This window comes from Neomonachus schauinslandi, chromosome 1, assembly GCF_002201575.2.
Source record: "Neomonachus schauinslandi chromosome 1, ASM220157v2, whole genome shotgun sequence".
Classification (NCBI taxonomy): Eukaryota; Metazoa; Chordata; class Mammalia; order Carnivora; family Phocidae; genus Neomonachus; species Neomonachus schauinslandi.
Window position 1 is genome coordinate 12,002,930 of NC_058403.1, and position 20,695 is coordinate 12,023,624.

Below are 20,695 nucleotides of genomic sequence, written 5' to 3' on the forward strand. Positions count from 1 at the left end.
AGGCAGTTCACATTTAAGAATGTGTAATAAAGCTGTAATATAGTGTGACATTACTACGTTACTGTAAGAGACTTGGTACGTACAAGTGGCAAAGCAGTTTTAAGTGTCCAGAATTGGGCAGCTCGCTGACTCCCGTTCTTACCTGCTCGTGGAGCCCTTGCTTTTTTTTGGTACTGCACGGCAATAATGGTTTATTTTAAGCTACAAAAATTCTGAGGGAGATCATGCTGCTGGAAAACTAAAAATGGACTTTAAAAGACTTGCAAGTACTTTATTCTGAAAGAAAAGCACTACAGTTTTCGACATTTCTTTACTTGCTCTCTTTACTAATACTGAAGTGTTAAGTTTCCTAACCAAACTTTTACTCCAATAACTAGTCACTGGACATTATAGCTCTATATATGGATTAAAAGAAGAGATGTTTCCTTAACATCATAAAACTGAATTGTAATTTGTGTCCCTTTGGGAGTTCATGATTATTCTGTCCATAGAGGGTACTTTTTCAGAAATCCGGAAATAGTACGGAACCCTCAACTAAGGAAGCAACTGAGGAGTTTGGTGTTACGGAGTGTGTTGTATTTTTACAGGTGCCACTGATTAATGAACTTGAATCAGCAATACATCAGCTGTACAAACAGCGAGCTTCCCGCCTTGTCCAAAGACGACAAGATGATATTAAAGATGAATCTTCGGAGTTTTCAAGCCATTCAAGTCAGTCCATCTTGAAGGTTTTTATTATTCATTAAACAACCTTGTTTACTTAGTGCAGCCTAATTGAAAATTAGAGAGCTTAGCTTTTTTTTTTTTTTTTAAAGAAACATTTCCTTGCTCTTGTGTCAGGTAGTTCTAAAACTTGAACAGCATGTCCTTGGATTGTGTTTAAGAAAATACAGCTTCGCAAAGGAGCTCAAAAATGTGCACTGATATTCTATCAATCTTATTCTTCTTTGGACATATTTTTTCATTCCTTAGAGTATAGAGAAGAATATTTTCAGTGTTTTAAAACCACTATCATTTGGCCCCAGTTGATCTCCACCCCCCACCCCCCCCCCCATTTTCATCCTGTTCATAACACCAGTACAGATGCTGTTGTTGATCACAGTGAAAGATTCTGAGTTTGGGGACTAGGAAAATACCGAAAGGGGGTTTTAATGACATAACAAAGGATACAACTCCAAGATTAGGGGATTTTTGAGCTTCATGTCTTGGAGAAAAGCAAAATTTTTTTATTCTCTAGTTTGCCTTTTATACTGGATTTTTTTAATAAGTCAGTTGCCTCCAATTCTTGAAATTTTAATGTAAAAGTTCAGAAATTCAGTTTATATTCCTTTCATTATGAGATGTGTTATGGAAAACCGAAATTAATTGGAAACCGTATTAAATAGTTTAGCTGAGATTCTTTAACCAGAAGTTTTAAACCTTTTAATTCCGTTTTTCCATTATGCTCCATATTCTTGGGTGCTCTGCTAGGAATTTTCCCAGCATGGATTTCTCGTGGCTTCTTTTGTCATCTCTTTGTTCCCTGTGTCAGCAGTTCTAAATGAAGTATGCATGACAATTACCTGTAATACTAATTTAAAATGCAGGTTTCCTGGTCCTATCCCCAGAGATTTTTGCTAGGTCTTGGATAGTGACCAGTATCTTCTTGTTAAACAGTCACCTCAGGTGATCCAAGTGCAAAGGCCCCTCGTGTTATTCTTTCTGAAGACAGTGCTTTGTCCTACAGGGTGTCCCCTAAATTAGATGTTGGATCCTTGAGAAGGCATCCTGTGTGCAGGATGGATTTTGGACCATTGTAAAGAGGTGGTAATATGGCCCTCAGAGCTGAGTGAGACTCACATGTGAGCCATATGAATGGCTTTGACCTCCTCTTTTTGCCACACAAACTTAAATTGGTTTATTGCCATATTGGGCACCTAGATGACTAATGCAGGCCTTCCAGATCACTTTTGATCCAGGCAGAACCAGATTTCTGGGGCAGATTACAGGTAACCTATGAAGGGAAGTAATTCCTTTTTAAGTTAAATGGTTTGTATGAGCTGTGCATCTCATCAGATACCTTTTCCTGCCTATTATCTGTTCCTTATAATTTGAAGCTATTTACTTACATGATAGTAGAAATAAAGGTTGAATGATGTATGTTAATTAGATGGAGAGTTGGAAAAAAATTGAAAAGTAATGAGAAAGTGAAAAATACTGCCTTGGAGAGGAGTATTCATTGTCAGAGGTTTGAGGAAAATTACATGGGACACTGAAGTATCACTTCCATTTCTGATCTTTTTTTAAAGAAACAAAAAACCCTGAGATTCATCTGTTGAGATTTGTGAACACTTACCACAATTACTGCATGTAGTTTTAGAGAAGTGAAGGAGGCTATCCCTCGAGTCATCTACTCTCTCATATCTCCCTTATACTATAGAATCTAATAAACATAGCAACATTTTAAGTATTTATTATAGCAATGAGTATTCTTTAAAATACTTCTTTAATGATGGATACCTCTTAAAGAGACAGGAATCATTTCTATGGTTTGGGACTTTAGCTAATTCACCTGTGGTGTGTGAACTCACAGTTGAGGTACAATAGGGGCATTTTTCTTGTTTACCATACTCATCTTTCTTTATAATTGCTGAACTCTGGAACATCCTTCCTGATGTCAGAGCGATTTGGAAGTATGAATGAACAATTCAGAAAGTCAGCTTTTAAAAATAGTTGGGTCGACGATAGTTAGGATACACTGAAGTAGAGGGCTAATTTTTGGGTTTGTTTTTTTCTGTTGCTGCTGTTGGCGGCACATCTCTGATATCAGGGGAAGAAATATGCAAAAGCCTTGAATCGATGTCTTTTTTTTATGTATGATTTTCCCCGCATCCTGTCCCTTGGGTTGTTTGCTTCTGTTAACAATCCCCGTCTTACAGAATATCTTCTGTATTCTAAATGTAGAAATGAGGGAAGTATTGCATACAGATGGTACCCTCACTCTTCCTCCTGCCCTAGACAAGAGATTAGAGGACTATTCTCTGGAGAGAGAGAATGGGCCCAGAGAAAAGACCCCGAGACGCCCCCAACAGAAGACTTTGTCCCGGGGATTGGATGGAGAGGCCTCTGGTAGATTCCCCCCACCTTTGTCCGTAGAACTAGCAGTCTCGTTCTTTTATATGAGGTGGTTACTGATCATAGAGCAGCACACGCAGTAGAACCAAAGGGACTGAGGAAACAAAGACAATGCAGGCAGTAGAAGAAAATATAAAATAGACTTGATACCCTTCGGGAGGTAATAGGAGGTGCCGTACGTGTGACAGAAGTAGAGGATGCTATAGAAAGGGAGTATTCTCAGAGTAAGAGCCATCTCTTAGAAATTAAAAATATGGTAACTGAAATATAAATTTAAATAGGAAGGTTGGAAGCTAAGGCTAGAAAATTGCCCTAGAACGTTAAAAAAAGAGACAGGAAATAGGAAGCAAAAAAAGAAGTAAGGGAATTGTGCTTTGAAAGAGTGTTTGAGAAAGCATAGGGTGGTCCTCTTAGATCTGGTTTTCAGTCTATATGTTGATTCTGCCCTTGTTCTAGAACTAGTAATGAGAAAAAATTTCTACACAGCAAAGTTAGAATAAATAGGATAAATTATTAAATTCCTGAAACAAAGCTGTTTTCTCATCCTTCCTACCCATGTTTCTTTTCTGTCATATCATTCAACATGTGATGCTTAACTTCTTCCTTAAAAAGTAATCTATTATTTTTCCCTTTGCACAGGTAATTTTGATTTTTAATTTATTTGGTCATCCTGATAGCATCAATTAGTTAGTTCTGTTACAAGTAGATATAAAAAGTGATTAAGCCCAGTTGTTTTTGTTTAGGGTTATTGAACTCTCCATTTATTTTTCTACTCCTTTTCATGGGAACACGGCATAATACTGAGATTTGCTCTAAACTAGAAAACTATCTGGTTTACCAGTTACCGCAGAATCCTGTCGTTGAGATTAGCAAACAGTCTATCATTATGGCTTATTCTGTGCAAACTCTTTCCTCAAGATTGTTGAAGGAAGGCTTTTAATTTTAACCATCGTTGTTTTATAGATAAAGCTCTGATGGCACCAAATCTCGATTCCTTTGGGCGAGATCGGGCACTGTATCAAGAGCATGCAAAACGTAGGATTGCAGAACGGGAGGCCAGGAGGTAATTCTAAAAATGCTTGCTGTTGCTTTGTTTGCAAAGGGAGGACTGTCTTTTATCTGGTTTGGGAACATGATGTTTGTTATTTAGGACTCGTCGGAGACAAGCCAGAGAGCAAACCGGTAAGATGGCAGATCACCTTGAAGGCCTTTCCAGTGATGATGAAGAAACTTCTACAGATATTACAAATTTCAATCTGGAGAAAGGTTAGACATTTATTTGGAAATGAGATTCATTGCCACTTTGGTTTCTACTTGGGTGTGGTTTTTACCATGAGATGGTGTGAAGTTTTGTGGCCTCTGAATTAGAATCAGCCACTTTTTTCTTAATTGTAAAAACTTGTACCCATTTTTATTAACTGCATATAATGATGAATTCTCAGAATAGTGGTGACACCTCGTCACGGGCTTTATTTAGTACTTGCGTAATGAATGATACTACTCTTCAGAATCATAGAATTTTAAGTGACCAAAAAAAAAAAAATGTGCCAGATCCCAAGGATAGCCCTAATGCATCCTGTCCTAGGATGGTAGAGCTCGGCCATGGGACACTCAGCCCTGAAGTAAACTCCTGATTTGGGGAGTCCTGAATAATTTCAACCAAGAGGAATAGTTAATACTATTATGTGCAGGCATTTCTAGAAAGGTCTTCAGAAATCTTTATTTGCCACCGTTGGTTGTGGTTATTTGGAATTATATCGGCTGCAAGCCATTTGGAACTTAGTTGGAGAAGCCTATTTTTCTCCCACCTTTTCATAGTGAATATTTTTAAACAGAAATTAGAAAGAATAGCACAGTGATCACCCATGTACTTGTCACTCAAATTCAACAGTTCTTACCATCATTTAACCAAGTTTGCCTTAATTTTTTGAGGGATGTGTGAGTGTGTGTGTGTGTTGTTGAACCATTTGAAAGTAACCTGTAGACACCATGACACTTTAAACACTTGAGCATGTTTAACTAAAAGTTCTTAATATTGTGTCTGTTTAATAGCAGTTCCCCCAGAATAAAACTCTTGGGACTGTTTTTGTGGATTATTCTGTATTTTCCAAACTAGGATCCACATGAGATTTCCTGCCCCGCTTTTGGTTGTTACGTTTTTTCCCCCTAGAATTAATGAATGTCCATGAGTACGTTACACATATACACATTCCCATTGTTTGTTTAAGACATTAAGTTTTTGAAGAGACCAGGCCACTTACCTTGCAGAACTTCCTACATTCTAAATTTGTCTGTCTCCTCATAGTATTAATTTGTCTTTCCATTCACTGTTATTTCTGGGTAAGCTGGCATTTAGGTCTGAAGACTTGATTAGATTGAGGTTAAGCTTTTGTTTTGGCAAGAATACTTCATATAAGATGCTGCTGCTTATTGCATTAATGTCAGATGGCAAATGTTAGATTGTCCCACTATTAGTGGTGTTAAGATTGATCTTGACAAGTAAGTTGTCGTAACTAGGTTTCTCCGTTATAAAGATTCCCAAGTCATCAGCGGCATCAAAGAACCTTCCACTTAAAGATCCTAGCCTCCATTGCCATACTTGTCTATGTCCGTTCTTGCTGTCACCGACAGACTTTGAAAAAAGTGGTATGATTGTTCACTGATCATGATGCACATTTGATATTTATAGTGATTTGTGGACTGAAGAGCAATTGCTTCATGCAGTTACTCATGGTTAATATCCATAGTAACTGAAATTTGAACTGACTTGTTGGGGGACAGGTGGGATTTAACTAAACTCTGGGCACCAGAAATGGTACATGTTGCAGCCGTGCAAATGAACACTGCCTGCACTCTGGTTTGCATAATAGACATTTGAAACCTCAACTTACTCTGTTTATGCTTTCTATTAAGTAGTAATTAATAATGATTTCTCTGTAATGAGCCTGTCTGATACTGAAGCTACGCCGAAAATACTGAATTGGTTTTTTTTTCTACTACATACTAAATTATGGTTCTCTGTGGGATTTTTGTTGTTTTTATTGTTGTGTTTAGATCGCATTTCAAAGGAGTCCAGCAAGGTTTTTGAAGATGTCCTTGAAAGTTTCTATTCAATCGACTGTATTAAATCCCAGTTTGAGGCATGGCGTTCAAAATACTATCTGTCCTACAAGGATGCTTACATCGGCCTTTGTTTGCCAAAGCTGTTCAACCCCCTTATACGGCTGCAGCTTCTCACTTGGACGCCCCTTGAGGTGAGTGGCGTGTGTCACTAATACAAAGCAATATAACGTGGGACCTGGGTAATTTTCATGTCAAAGCTCGGGGGGAGGTAAGGCACAGGGCTCCAGTACAAATTGTATGATGTCATGATCTTTTACCCTCCCTTCCTTCTCAAGAGAATCGTTGGTTACTTTCAGGTTACAGGCAATGCTTTTCTCAGTCAACTAAAATTACGTGTAGTGACGCTGGGATATGAACATGAATGAATAATCAGACCTTGGTCCTTTGATCCTAGAAAAACTTAGAACCTCCTGGGAAAGCTCAGTGAGGTGGATGTGAAATGAGGACCTGAACTGAGTCGGGGGTAATGGAAATTGGGAGAATAAGACAAGTTGATAAATACAAGAGGTGCAGTCAAGGACCTGATGGCCTGGTATATAAGGGTCCTATATACGTTCAGTGGTCATGTTTAAGAGAGGGTTTGGGGGGTTACCTGTGTGTGGACGGAGCCATGGGCACGAGTGAGATGGGCTGGGTTGGATGTGTAAACCGTAAGGAGAGGGCTGAGGTCAGAGCCCTTGAAACGACTGAACAAAACTGAACCTTTTGGCCCCCAGCTCTCAGTTGGTCTTTGCCAGACCTTGTGGAGTTTCACCCTGTGCATGTGTGTCTTAGTACACAGCAGAGCTCAGCGGGACTTGTGTGCGTTTTGGAGTTCTTTTTCTGGGTCACTCCCTCCTCCGCCCCACGGCTTCCAGCTTTCTCAGCCTCCCTGAGCTCCAGTGCTTGTCTCCACACCTGAGCGAGACTGCTCTGCCTGCCATCTCCCACCAGGGGCTCGCCTCCGTTGATTCTCTCCCTTTCGGGGGCCATAGTCCTCTCCTGCCTGTGTCCAGTCTCTGAAAATGGATGTTTCATATATTTTGTCTAGTCTTTAGTTTACGGCTGAAGGTTAAATCCTGTTACTCTTACCATGGCTAGAGGCAGAAATAGCAAGCATTTGAAATGTTTCGCTTGTAATATTCTTTTTTCTAGGCAAAATGTCGTGACTTTGAGAATATGCTGTGGTTTGAATCTTTGCTCTTTTATGGTTGTGAAGAGCGAGAGCAAGAGAAAGATGATGTAGATGTTGCACTATTGCCTACCATTGTGGAAAAGGTGATTCTTCCTAAACTAACAGGTAGAGATTTCTGAATTTGAACATTTAAACACATGGGTTTTCCAGATCTATTTTTACGAATTTTTAACCAGAGCGTATTTCCTCATAGAAGTTATATTACAAATGATAAAGTAACCACCGGGTCCAGAGATGGCTAAAGGGTGGACATCTCTTAACCTAGGACTTGAAGACCACCCTGGGGTGGGCCTGGAGTTGGGGGCAGTAATTGATCCATAGATGAATTTTAGAGACTCTTAAACACGACCTGAAGCAAAACTGAACACATAGTTTTGGCAGGGGGATATGCATTTTCCCGGGGAGCAATTTCATTACTTCTGTTAATTTCTCAAAAAAGATTAGGAATCATTGGTATGGGAACCTATTTAAAATATTAAAAATAAGTTTCAAGTTTAGTTAGGAAATCTTGATGCTGGGACATCTCCTAGGATACAGAAGTTCTCCCTTCCTTGCCAATCTTTATTATCACCCAGCAGCAGAAAATAGAATGAATCTGTGCTCTCCCCACATTTACCTAATCCTCAACATTCCCACAGTTAAGAGGACAAAGAAGAGTGGAGCTTATACTCTAGAAAGAGAAAAAGTAAGTCAGGATCGGCATTTGTAAGTTGAGGACTGCTTGACAGCAGATTTAAGTCAGCTGCAATTTACTTCTATATCTCAACACATTCTACTTTTCTCTTATAGTAATAGCTGAAAATATGTGGGACCCTTTTTCTACAACACAGACTTCAAGAATGGTTGGAATTACACTAAAATTGATAAATGGATATCCTTCAGTAGTGAATGCAGAAAACAAAAATACACAGGTAATTTAATTATTTATTATATGTGAACGTTTTTTTTCCTCCCCTCTCCTTTCAAAAATGAGCAAGAGTTGGGGCACCTGGGTGGCTCATTCGGTTAAGCGGCCCAACTCAAGTCATGATCTCAGGGTCCTGGGATTGAGCCCTGCGTCCACCTCCCTGCTTGGTGGGGAGTCTGCTTCTCCCTCTCCCCTTGCCCCTCTCCACTGCTCATGCACGCGTGCACACTCTCTCTCTCTCAAATAAACAAAATCTTAAAAAAAAATTAAAAAATGAGCAAGAGTTGAGGGAATGAGTGGTTATGTTCTAAGGCTTGCCAGAAAATCCCATTCCCTCAGGCCATCTGGTCCTTTATAGGCTGAAATATACAAGAGTTGAGATAATCGTTTTTAATTTTCAACTCTCTCTGGCAAGGTGATGTCATTACTCCAGGTAGCCTCTCATTCTTCTCACCTCCCCACTTCCCACTAATTAAACATTCCTTTAAGAACTGTTTTTTGGTTTTTGTTTTTTGGGTTTTTTTGGAAAAAGAAAAATGTAAAACTACTAGAATGGGTAACCATTGGTGATTTAAATGCTCAGACATTTGAACAGCATGTAAAACAACTAGTTTTCAAACTTCAGATTGTTGCCATCCCTCTGGGCCTTCTTAGGTAAGCAATTTAGACAGAGAAAAGGTGCTCTTTTTTTTTTTTTAAGATTTTATTTATTTGAGAGAAAGAGACAGAGAGGGCATAGTGGGGGATGTAGAGAGAGACAGAGAAGCAGGCTCTCTGCTGAGCAGGGAGCCCGATGCTGGACTCGATCCCAGGACCCTGAGATCATGACCTGAGCCGAAGGCATAAGCTTCACCATCTGAGCCACTCAGGTCCCCCAGCAAAGGTGCTCTCCACAATCATTTTCACTGATCTCATTTTGAGAAGAACCAGATTATGTGTCGGATTTTAAATCTTAGTGGTATATAGCCTGAAGGGTTTACAGATCCTAAGTGGCTTCATTGCCTGGTAGTTGAGGGCTGAACTAGAGTATTAAAGACCTTAATGCCTTCAGTGAGGAAGGTAAAAAATAGAAGGCTGTTGACTTGAAATTGAATACTCAGTGATTTAGAATATGGCTTTTTATTTCTTAAAATTTAATTTTTATCGTAACTCTTATTAAAATGTGTCCTCTGTTTTTAATTCTTTAGGTGTACCTAAAAGCACTCTTATTAAGAATGAGGAGAACTTTAGATGATGATGTTTTCATGCCCTTATATCCCAAAAAGTAAGTAACTCTTCAGAATGTTAAAGATGATAATATTCTCCACTATCTTCCAGAGAAGGCTTCTTAAGTTCTAGAAAAACTAAAGGTAGCCTGAAATACAAACTTTACCTTTTTAAACATGTAACCCAAAGAGACTAGCTCAGTGGGGAAATTGTTCCCTTAAGCAAAATAAAGCAGATAATGCTTTTTGTTCTCCCTTTGTATCTCACAGTAAATTTCCATTTTCTTTTAAAACCTAACTTCTGGAATATAATTATTTGAAAATTTGAAAAATTACTTAATTCTTTTGTTAAGCTATTTGACTTGTAGAACTCTTTTCCAGAAATCAGATGGCACTTAACATATAAAATATTTGCTCATTTTTCTCTTTTTTTCTTAGTGTCTTGGAAAATAAAAATTCTGGGCCTTATTTGTTTTTTCAACGACAGTTTTGGTCTTCAGTTAAGGTATGTGTCTCTAGGCTATCTAAAAGACTTCAGATTTTCTTTGACACATATATTTCGGAAGGTATTTTGCAATTTGATTAAGTAAATCTATAGGCTTAGATTGATATCTGTATACAAACTCCATTTTACAAACTAATTTTATTCCAAAAGTTTATTCATGTGTGATGTTTCCACACGAGAAAATGTATTGAGTTCCAAAGCAAGGTCTAAGCTAGCCAGCGAAATGCCTTGCTAAGCCACAGTTCTTTATTCAGCGAGTAGAGTACCAATTACTTTTCTAAATTGGGGAATACAGCACTGAATATGATAGAAGTGGAGCCTTCGTGGAGTTGATAATCCAGCATAGTTGACAGCAAACCAGTGTTATTATCTCAGGTGTGATGAATCCTGAAAGGAGAAATTCAAGGTACTATGGGCGCATATGACAAGGGCACAGAGCCCTTGACTGGTGAGTCACAGAAGATCCCCGACTGCCCCGGGGAAGTGCTATTTAGATCATTAGACCAGAAGAGTAGGAGCTGGCACTGAGCTGAGGATGAGCAGCATATTCTAGAAAAACTGAGAAAAGTCCAAAATGGCTGGAGTTAGGAGATGAGCTAGCTTCCCAGAGGACATAGGAGCTGTAATTTACGTATAGACCTGTGTTCACTACCCACATCAAGATGCATAACACTTCTACCATCTCCCCAATTTCCCCATATCCCTTTGTAGTCAAGCCCACCCCTGCACCATGGCCACCCCTTTTCCTTGTCCTGTGGTTTTCTTTGTAAGGGTGCCTAATGAATGGAATTATTTACAGTCTGGCTTCATTTACTTAACATAGTGCATTTGAGATTTATCAGTGTTGTCATGTGTTACTGGTAGTTAATTTCTTTTATTGCTAAGTAGTATTCCTTTTGTAAGGTGGATGATACCACAAGTTGCTATTTTTTTTTTTTAATCCATTCTCCAATTGAGGAATATTGGATTTTTTCCAGTTTGGAGTGATTATGAATTAAAGCTGCTCTAAGCATTTGCATACAGGCCTTTTCTGGGTATGTAAGTTTACATTTCAATTGGGTAAATACCTACGAAAAGCTGGTTTTCAGATCAACAACATATTAATGTTATCCAGTTATCCCTCATTTTCACCACATACCATACTCGGTATTGTCAGTTTTGGAGTGGTTTTTTTTGTTTTTTTTTTTTTTAAGTCATTCTACTAGCTGTGTAGAGGTGTCCTATTACAGCCTTAATTTGTATTTCTGTAATGACTGATGATGTTGAGCATGTTTTCCTGTGTTTATTTGCTATTTGTATATGTTCTCTGGTGAAGTACCTGTTCAAATCTTTTGCATTTTTTAAAGATTTTATTTATTTGAGAGATAGAGCAGGGGGAGGGGCAGAGGGAGAGGAAGAAACAGACTCCCTGCTGAGCAGGGAGCCTGATGCAGGGACTCGAAGCTGGATCCTAGGACCCTATTATCATGACCTTAGCTGAAGGCAGATGCTTAATCAACTGAGCCACCCAGGCACCCAAATCTTTTGCATTTTTAAAAATTGTCTTACTGAGCTTTGAGTTCTGTATTCTGGATACAAATTCTTTATCAGGCATATGATTTGTAGAGAGTTTTACTTTTCTACTGTGTGGTTTGTCTTCATTCCCTTAACAGTCTTTCAAAGTGCAGAAGTTCTTCATTTTGATGATGTCCAGCTTATCACATTTTCCTGTCATGGGTTGTGCTTTGGGTGTCATATCTAAGAAATCTTTACGTGACACAAGACCACAAAGTTTTTCTTCTATCCTTTCATCTAGAGTTCATAGTTTCAGGTTTTACATATAAGTCCATGATCCATTTTGAGTTAATTTTTATATAAGGTGTGGGGCCTGGATTGAACTTCATTTGTTCCAGAACTGTTTATTGAAAAGGATATCTTTTTTTTTTAATTTTTAAAATTTTTATTTTAATTCCAGTATAGTTGACGTACATTATATTAGTTTCAGGTGTACGGTATAGTAGTTCAACCATTCTTTGCATTACCCTGTGCTCATCATGATATATGTACTCCTTAATCCCCATCACCTGTTTCACTCATCACTTCCCCCCCCCCCCAGCCTCCCCTCTGGGGACCATCAGTTCTCTATAGTTGAGTCTGTTTCTTCTTTTGTCTTTTTTTTCTTTGCTTATTTGTTTTCTTGAATTCCACATATAGGTGAAATCATACGGTATTTGTCTTTCTCTAACTGACTTAATTTCACTTAGCATTATACTCTCTAGCTCCATCCATGTTGCAAATGGCAAGATTTCATCCTTAATGATGGCTGAATAATATTCTGGGGTGGGTGGGTGTGTGTGTGTGTGTGTGTGTGTGTGTGTGTGTGTGTGTGTGTGTACATAACCACATCTTCTTTATCTACTCATCGGTCGATGGACAGTTGGGCTGCTTCCATAATTTGGCTATTATAAATAATGCTAAGGCTGTCTTTATTGAATTGCTTGTATACCTTTGTTGAAAATTAATATTGGTCATGGAAGGGACATGCACAAATTGCCATTTTTAAGATTACTCTGGCTGTTGTGTGGATAATGGATCAAAGCACGTAAGGATAGTAATAATGAAAATTTATTATGGATGTACTGTGTGCTAAGCACTGTGCCACACTGTTGTTTATCTTGTTGAATTGTCACAGTAGCCTATAACTAGACACTGTTCTCATTCTACTCCTGGGACAGTTAGGCACAGAATAACCAGCCCAGAGTCATTCCTTTTCTCAGTGTAGAAATGGGAGTCTAATTGAAGCCAGTTCTGACTGATGAGCAGCTCTTCTCAGCTGGGGTCCGTGAAATAATCAATACCTAATGCCCTAGGTCCTCCATTGAGCATAATGAATTCTCTTTTCCCTGTGTCTAGAATGGTACTTGCTCTGTACCATCTTTGGGAAAATTAAGGAGTCACTCAAATCATTTTCTGTAGGTTTTATTTCTCTCATAGAACCCTGCTTGAGAAAGACTACTCCAGAGCTAGTGCTCATAATCACTTGAGGAACTGTGAGGTCCAGAAAGAGATGATGGCAGCTTGGATTAGGGGAGGTGGCAACAGGAACTGAGAGAAATGGACACAATGGATGGAGGTGGGGTCAAACAACTGGAGGGAGAGGTGAAGAACGACATCGAAGTTTCCAGCCTAATCAGTTGGTTGGATAATGTTAACATTTACTGAGCTGAGAAATACTGAGAAACTTGGGAATTTTTATGCTGGGATGGGCTGGGAACTCCCATTTTATAATAATGTGACTGCATAATAATGGCCTCTATTTTGTGTGTACTGAGCTTTAGTAGCTTGAGCTATTGAAGTGACATAGCTCAGTTCAGGTTCATGAGATCTGGTAAACATGCAGTGTTGTAGTCAAAAGGAGAATTTCCATCTTTTTGTGGATGGTTGTAGGACTCACTTAAGCATGATTTTGAATGAAGGACATTTATCGAAGGATCAGCACTTGCCTGGTAGTACTTTCTATTATGATGGAAGATGTTCTGTTTTTGTACTGGCCTATAAAGTAGCCACTAGCCCCGTGTGGCTATTTATGTCTTAATTAGTTAATTTTAATTAATTAAAGCTTAAAATTCAAATTCTCAGTCATTTGAGGCAACATTTGGACCCTGTTAATTAGTACTTTGGCAAAACATGGTCCACTGTATTTCATAAGGTGTTTTACTCTGTAATTATTTTCTTTGACTTAATTTAGTTGTTTAACAATGCCTTGGAATAGTCTTTCTTTTTATAAAAAAGCCAGACTTCTAGAAACAGAGATCTGATGCGTGGTTGCCAGAAGTGGGGAGTCCAGGGTGGGGGGACTAGGTGAAAGGGGTCAAAAGTACACACTTCCAGTTACAAGATAAAATAATTCTGTGTGTGTAAAGTACAACATGGTGACTGTAGGTAATAATAACGTGTTGTATATTTAAAGTTGCTAAGAGAGTAGATCTTAAAAGTTCTCATCACAAGGGAAAAAATTTAGTTAGGTGAGGGATACTAACTGTGGTGATCGTTTCACAATATATACTTAGATCAAATCATTATGTTGTACACCTTATACAATGTTATGTGTTAATTGTATCTCAATCTGAGGGAAAATAATTTTCTTTTCTCTTTCTAGCTATTAGGGAATTTTCTTCAGTGGTATGGCATTTTCTCAAATAAAACTCTTCAGGAGTTGTCAATAGATGGTTTATTAAATAGATACATTCTCATGGCTTTTCAGAATTCAGAATATGGAGATGACAGCATCAAAAAAGCCCAAAATGTGAGTTAAATGACACATATTACAGTTTTTAAAGATGTAAATTAAAATGGATTAAGTTTTCTTTATTTGAAGAGAGATTTTAGAATTTTATGAAAACCCCTTTGATTATTGACCTTGGTGTAATGTTGACAATCAGTTTGCCTCCCAGGTAGTTCTGAACCCCCTCAGCATTTTTTACATAAACATGTATCCTGTAACATTTTATATCTATCCTTCTATCCATCTGTTATATCATTATTTGGTAGGTATTAATGAAAGTTTTAATATCAGAATAATACATTTTTAACAGTTGGATGAAATGCTATTTTGAGTGTTATTACAACAGTAGTCTCTCATTTAAGAAATAATTTTTATTTTGTTTTCTACTTTATGGGAGTTACAGAGATTCACCTTTTTATATTATTTTTTTCAAAGATTTTATTCTTAAGTAATCTCTATATCCAACGTGGGGCTCGAGCTTCCCACCCTTAAATCAAGAGTCATATGCTCAACCAAGTGAGCCAGCCAGGGACTCCCAATTTTTCTTTTTTAAAAATATTTTTTGAAATAATTATAAAATTAAAGAAAATTTGCAAGTACAATACAAAGTTTTTTCCCTCAACCATGTCAGAGTAAGTCTCTAACATGATACTCCCCTGCCCCAAATACTTTCATGTCTGTTTCCTATAAACATGGATGTTCTTATACATAATTACAGTGTAACCATCAACATATCTTATTACTGTCACCTAAGCTTTGAGACCCTTCAGGTTTTGTCATTTATGTCAATAATATCACGTCCTTGGTGAAAGAAGTTCCCAGATCATTCTTGGCATTTAATTATCATGTCTTCCTTAGTCTCCTTTAATCTGGAAGAGTTCTTGTCTTTCCCTGACCGTTATGAAACCTTGACACTTTTGGAGATGATGGGCTAGATATTTTGCAGAATGTCCCTCAATTTGGGTTTGTTGGATATTTTCATGGTTGGATTCAGATTCTGTATCTTTGGCAGGAACTGTCCCAGATTTTATTTGAGTCCCTTCAAGTTGACCTCTGTGACCTTGTAACATGTCATCTCATTTTGGAGGAGCACTTTCTTGCTTTCTGGCACATGATGTTCCGGGCTTATCTTCTGCTTGCTTGGAATCAGCCATTTTTCTAAGCATCCCTGGGTTCTTTCATGGGGAGCCTTCTCTGCCCGCTTGACTGAATCCTGCTAGTACACTGCCCTCTTCCGTATGGAATCAGCCTCACCTTGCTTGGATTTTGTACTGACACCATGCCCTGTTCACCTTGCCTAGGCTCTTGCCCTAAGCTGCACCCCTGGTGCAGTGTTCTCTTGACCCCACTCTGGGCCAGCATGGATACTTGCTCACTGAATTGTTCAGGATAGGGAGAGGCCACAGTGTGGTATTTATGCTGCACATGCTTTTATATGAAAAGCTGCTGATAAAAGGAAATACAGTTCATTTAGGGCTTCCTGGAAGACAGGAAAATGAAGCATTTGGTTATCAATTTTATGTCCCTAATTTACTTAAATATTGAAGGTTATTTATCTTTTGTTTTGAGTACCTATCTGTTGAAGTTAAAAATACAGATATATTCAGGTATATTTGTATAGTTAATGTGGAAAGTCAGGTTTAAAAGAATATCCCTTCAAAGCGATTGGCTATATATAGTTCAATAGCAGGTCTTCTAGTTACATACATTATCCCCCTTGTCTAGGCTCAACTTTTAAATACTTTATTTTGTTTTAACTATTTTATGTTACATCTTTCTTCTTCATAGGTAATCAATTGTTTCCCAAAGCAGTGGTTCATGAACCTGAAAGGAGAAAGAACTATTTCTCAGTTAGAAAACTTCTGTCGATACCTTGTACACTTAGCAGATACAATCTATAGAAACAGTATCGGATGTTCCGATGTGGAAAAAAGAAATGCGAGGTAATTTTTTGTAATTGTTCAATGAAATGGTGATCTAGAGTCTTTAGTTTTTGTCACATTTAGTATTATTAAAATGTCTTAGAGTCATGTTTATATTTTACTTGAAATTGTGCATTGATTTGGTATTGGTAAACCCACCAAAAAGATACATTATTTTTTATTTTGGCAGTATTACCTAATCTTTTTTTCAATGTGTTATTTATGAAGTATTAAGAAGGACTTCTGGTGAGCACCAGCTCTAAGGTGAATGAATGAATCATGGTTTTCTCCGTCTCCTCCCTTGAAGAATTGGGGGAGATTTCAGGCTCTTAGAATGTCATGGATCTTAATCTCTGGAGGATCATAATATAAATGTAATCCCTCAAAAAGCTGGTCCCTCAAAAATCCCTCAAAAACTTAAGTATATTAAAGGTTATATGCCAGTTTCGGGACATTTGTGCTCTGTGTGGAGTTTTCCTGTATCCATATGATAGACTAAAGATAAAAAAATCACTCATGATTTTTGGGGAGCAGCTTGTACATAATTTTTACCAGGGGTTGCAAGGAAGGAAGGAATAAGTGAACCATTATCCCCTTTTTTTTTAAAGTTTCATTTTATATATTGTTGCTAATGTCAGAGTTTCCGTTTTCAGAATATACACCATCAGTCATACCCCACTAACAAAACGATTTTCTTTTTCCTCATTTCCCTTCCATGAAAAAACCTTATTTTCTTGAGAAAATTTGCTGTCTCTTACAATAAAGTTAAAAACCAAGTAGATATAAAGATTTTAGTGGTAAAATTCTTTGGCAGGTGATTTTGATTTATATTTTAATTTCGTCTTTAGTGTGGGTCACTTTGTTGTTGGTTGTTATTTCTTGGCACTGATATTTCTTCTCGGTGTTTCTTACTAGATAAGTCCTATTCACTTTTTAAACTTTGATTTATATATACTTGACTGTTTTTGTTGGGCAGTTAAATATCAACAAATGGTATTTACTTTTCTACAGAAAAGAACTTAAGCGCCTAATATAAGCATTTGCTGTGTGCAGAGCCCATAAAATAGGAAATAGGTTCCATGTGGGTTACAAAGTTTTACAAATAAAGTCCTTCCCTAAAAGGTGCTTGCTACAATTTTGCAGAGAAGAGACAGCTAATTATGTCACACTGTGTGCTGTTTCTCACACATGGTTCAAACTAACTGTTAAAACAGTCATTCTTAAAATGGTGCCTGGATCAGCAGCATCAGCATCACCTGGGAACTTTGTTAGATATGCAGATTCTCAGGCCCCATCCCAGACCTACTGAATTTGAATTCTGGGGGTGGGACCTGGTGATCTGTGTTTCAGCAGCCCTCTAGGTAATTTTGATGTATGCTGAAATTTGAGGACTACTCAGAATGACAGCTAGCTGGGGTGATAGAGGAAGCCAGCTTATGCTTTCTTAGTGAATTTAGGAAAAGTGGAGATTATGCTGGATTCGTGGATGGATTGGGGATGTATACAGACCAATACAGTTGTGTTCCAGGTATGTTCTGAAAGACCTGGGACTCTGGTTTGGGAGGGAATGGGAGGCAGAGCTCTGAAGTAGTTTGGCAATAGATATCCTTTCTTTCCTTTCTAGATATCAGTGAAAATCATTGATCTGAATGAACTTTTGCTGTGTTTTTGTTTTTGAAAGTGGATACTTGGTCTCCGGGCTAGTCATTTAAACATATACAAGTTTTGTTTTACATGGACAAATTTATTTTATTTTTTTACTTGCTATAGCTTGCTTATTTCTGTCTTCTTTAAAAATGTATGCTTGAAAAAATTGATTGCAAACCTCAAAGTGGTCATAAAGTCAATAACACATTTTCCTTTGAAAGCTTTTGTATTAATAAGATATTGCTACATTTTTTTCTTTTTTAGGGAAAACATAAAACAGATAGTAAAACTCCTTGCAAGTGTTCGTGCTCTGGATCATGCTATGTCAGTTGCAAGTGACCACAATGTGAAAGAATTTAAGTCTTTGATTGAAGGAAAATAGATCTGTGAGACTAAAAAGCCTGTTTGCTTTAATACCATTCCCAGTGTATAAATTTTGTATATATGTAAAGTTTCTTAAACTGTAAAATATTGATTCTTGTTTTAATACAAAGAACATTATTAATATTCAATACTGTGTCCTTAAATGCAGTTTCTTCGGAATGAAAGGAATTCACATTATTTCTAGGAAGCCTATTAATGTTTTCCTTACTGCCTGTCATACTTTGTTTACAGAACTATTTTATATGGTCATTCAAATTAACCCTCTCAGTTAATTGTCCTCTGTAAACGATGTGTGCAGTGTAAATTGTGTAATTATGCATATATATATTTATACCACCATGGAGTTACTTTCACACTGGAAATTTGTGGTGTTTTTCTACAGAGTAAGCCTTCTAACAGCAGAAAATTACTCAGTAGCAAATTGTCTTAGGGAAATTACTACACAGTTGCAACAAAAGGGCTGGCAAGTGACTAAGTGTCCATCACCTTTTGGTTAGCAGTTGCTATCACCGTAGCTTTGCTGCCTTAAAATTGAGAGTTGAGTGTGGACTTAGTCATTGGGTGAATGGAAACTTTCTTCCTTGAATCAGCTTTACAGTCAAATGTGGGTTTAATATGAACTCTAAATAATATATGCAACATAGATTTTTTGAGAAGAACAAAGAAGTTTTAACTTTGGGAAAAAATGGCCCCACAAACCTCAATGCATGGTTTTGGGCTGACTGTCCTGTCTCATTCATGATTTTACCCCCTGACCAGCTTACAAAAATACATGCATTTGAATTTTAGTAGTCTCATTTTATTTAAAATCCCACATATGTGAGTTATATATGCAATAAAGAATACGCCTTGCTGATTAGCTACACCCAGGCAATTTAATATCCTTGGTCTTCTATAATGTTTATACCATGTTGTAAATATTCAGAGAACTTGTTTTAAAGTTTATGCTTTCTGATTCTGTGATTTTCAAAAGAGGAACTTTTTGGAAATTAAGGACTATTGTTTGATAATTATATATGTAATTAAGCTTTAGCCAAGCATTAAATTAATTTTTAAATAGATCCTTTGTTGTATTTTGCTGGTGACTGATTTTAGAGCATTTCATATGACTCTAACATAGTGTGAGACTATCAGTGTGCATACCCTTGGTCAGGTCAAATAATATCTATAACAGTGTCATGCACTCTAAGTGCATTGTAGTTTTATCTTTATTGTAGGAACATTACTTATCCCTACATATTCATTCTGTTACACAATAGTAGCCTACTAAATAGAATTAAAATGAGAACTTCAACAGAATAAAACATTTAAACATGTATACATAGGACATGCACATCATGTGTGCCTTAAATTTGTGTTTCCAAACCCATTAGACTGGTGATTTTTCCCCTGTCCACTTTTAAGGACTCTTGCAGTAAGCGGGAGACTTTATCCTATGCAATCTCTCAGGCTGTTTTTGTTTCAGGAATGGGTTTGAATACCACACAGGGACCTTGATATAAGGTGAATTCAGCATAGATGTGTGCGTAAAACAAGTAGTTCTCCTATCTCAACTGGAAAAAGTTTTGTTCCTGAAATAGCTAAAGTACATCCTTTCTTATGAAGGGAATTGGCAAAAGATAAATAGAGGGTGACATTTTAATGAAGCTAAAGGTTTGCTTCTTCAGTTTTTCCTTTTGGATCAGTCTCCTGAAATAACTCCAAAATAGGTGAGAAGGGTTTTTGAAAAGGAAAGCTATTTTATTGAGGCAATAGAAACCACAGTCATAAAGACTGATGGCTATGTTATAGCACCCATATGCCTGTGGATGTGCTGGTGTCCTGCAGGCACCTGTGGCTCTGCCGGAGGGCTTTCTCTTGGCCTGTGCAACAGGCTGGAGCGTCCACCAGATAATGTCCCAGAGAACAGCCCTCAGCCAACGAAGGGAGCAGGAAGAGAAATATCCAGTAGTTCCAGTCGTCTGGGGAGGAGTCGCTGAGATAGCAGCAGATTATTGAGGGAGAAAGGAGAAGGAGCTGGAGGAAGCCGGGAGAGCCTGAGAACTGCGAGATCGTCATGAGGCGGGCATGACCTCTGAAGCAGAGATGGCAGGAATTAAAGTGTCAGATGCAAGACTAAGAAGGTCTCAGCAAGGCTGACAGGGACTCCTCAACCCAGAGTTGCAGTTCTGAGTTTAGGTCTCCAGGAGCTGGCTTTTGTCTTCTCACCGCACTCAGTCAGTGGTGCCCAGGGTCTCCTTGTGGGAGATTGGGGAGGCACGATTTCAAGTCTACCATACCAACTTTTAATCTCTCCAGTATGTTCCTCTTCATCTCCAAGAGGGCTTCAGTTAACTTGAGCCATAGTTGCCTGTGGTGATGCTAATCTCATCACCCAGAATTGGCCCCAGATTGCACCACCTCACAGTGAGCACCTTCCTCATGATGAGAGTACCCTAAAATGTAAAGTT

General features: G+C 37.9%; 1 protein-coding gene across 2 annotated transcripts in view; it reads left to right on the forward strand.

The window, feature by feature from the left end:
* PAXBP1 (PAX3 and PAX7 binding protein 1) overlaps positions 1-19,306 on the forward strand; it is a 32,841-nt gene extending 13,535 nt beyond the window's left edge. Inside the window, exons 8-18 of one of the 2 annotated variants that reach the window (XM_021678080.1) lie at positions 588-711; positions 4,078-4,177; positions 4,265-4,380; positions 6,169-6,368; positions 7,372-7,516; positions 8,201-8,322; positions 9,506-9,582; positions 9,962-10,028; positions 14,167-14,313; positions 16,081-16,235; positions 18,126-19,306. In XM_021678080.1, coding sequence (XP_021533755.1) covers positions 588-711; positions 4,078-4,177; positions 4,265-4,380; positions 6,169-6,368; positions 7,372-7,516; positions 8,201-8,322; positions 9,506-9,582; positions 9,962-10,028; positions 14,167-14,313; positions 16,081-16,235; positions 18,126-18,243 — 1,371 coding nt within the window. In that variant the 3' untranslated portion in view covers positions 18,244-19,306. The remainder of the gene's footprint in view (positions 1-587; positions 712-4,077; positions 4,178-4,264; positions 4,381-6,168; positions 6,369-7,371; positions 7,517-8,200; positions 8,323-9,505; positions 9,583-9,961; positions 10,029-14,166; positions 14,314-16,080; positions 16,236-18,125) is intronic. The other variant, XM_021678082.1, reaches the window with a different exon arrangement.
* Positions 19,307-20,695: the final 1,389 nt, after the last annotated feature.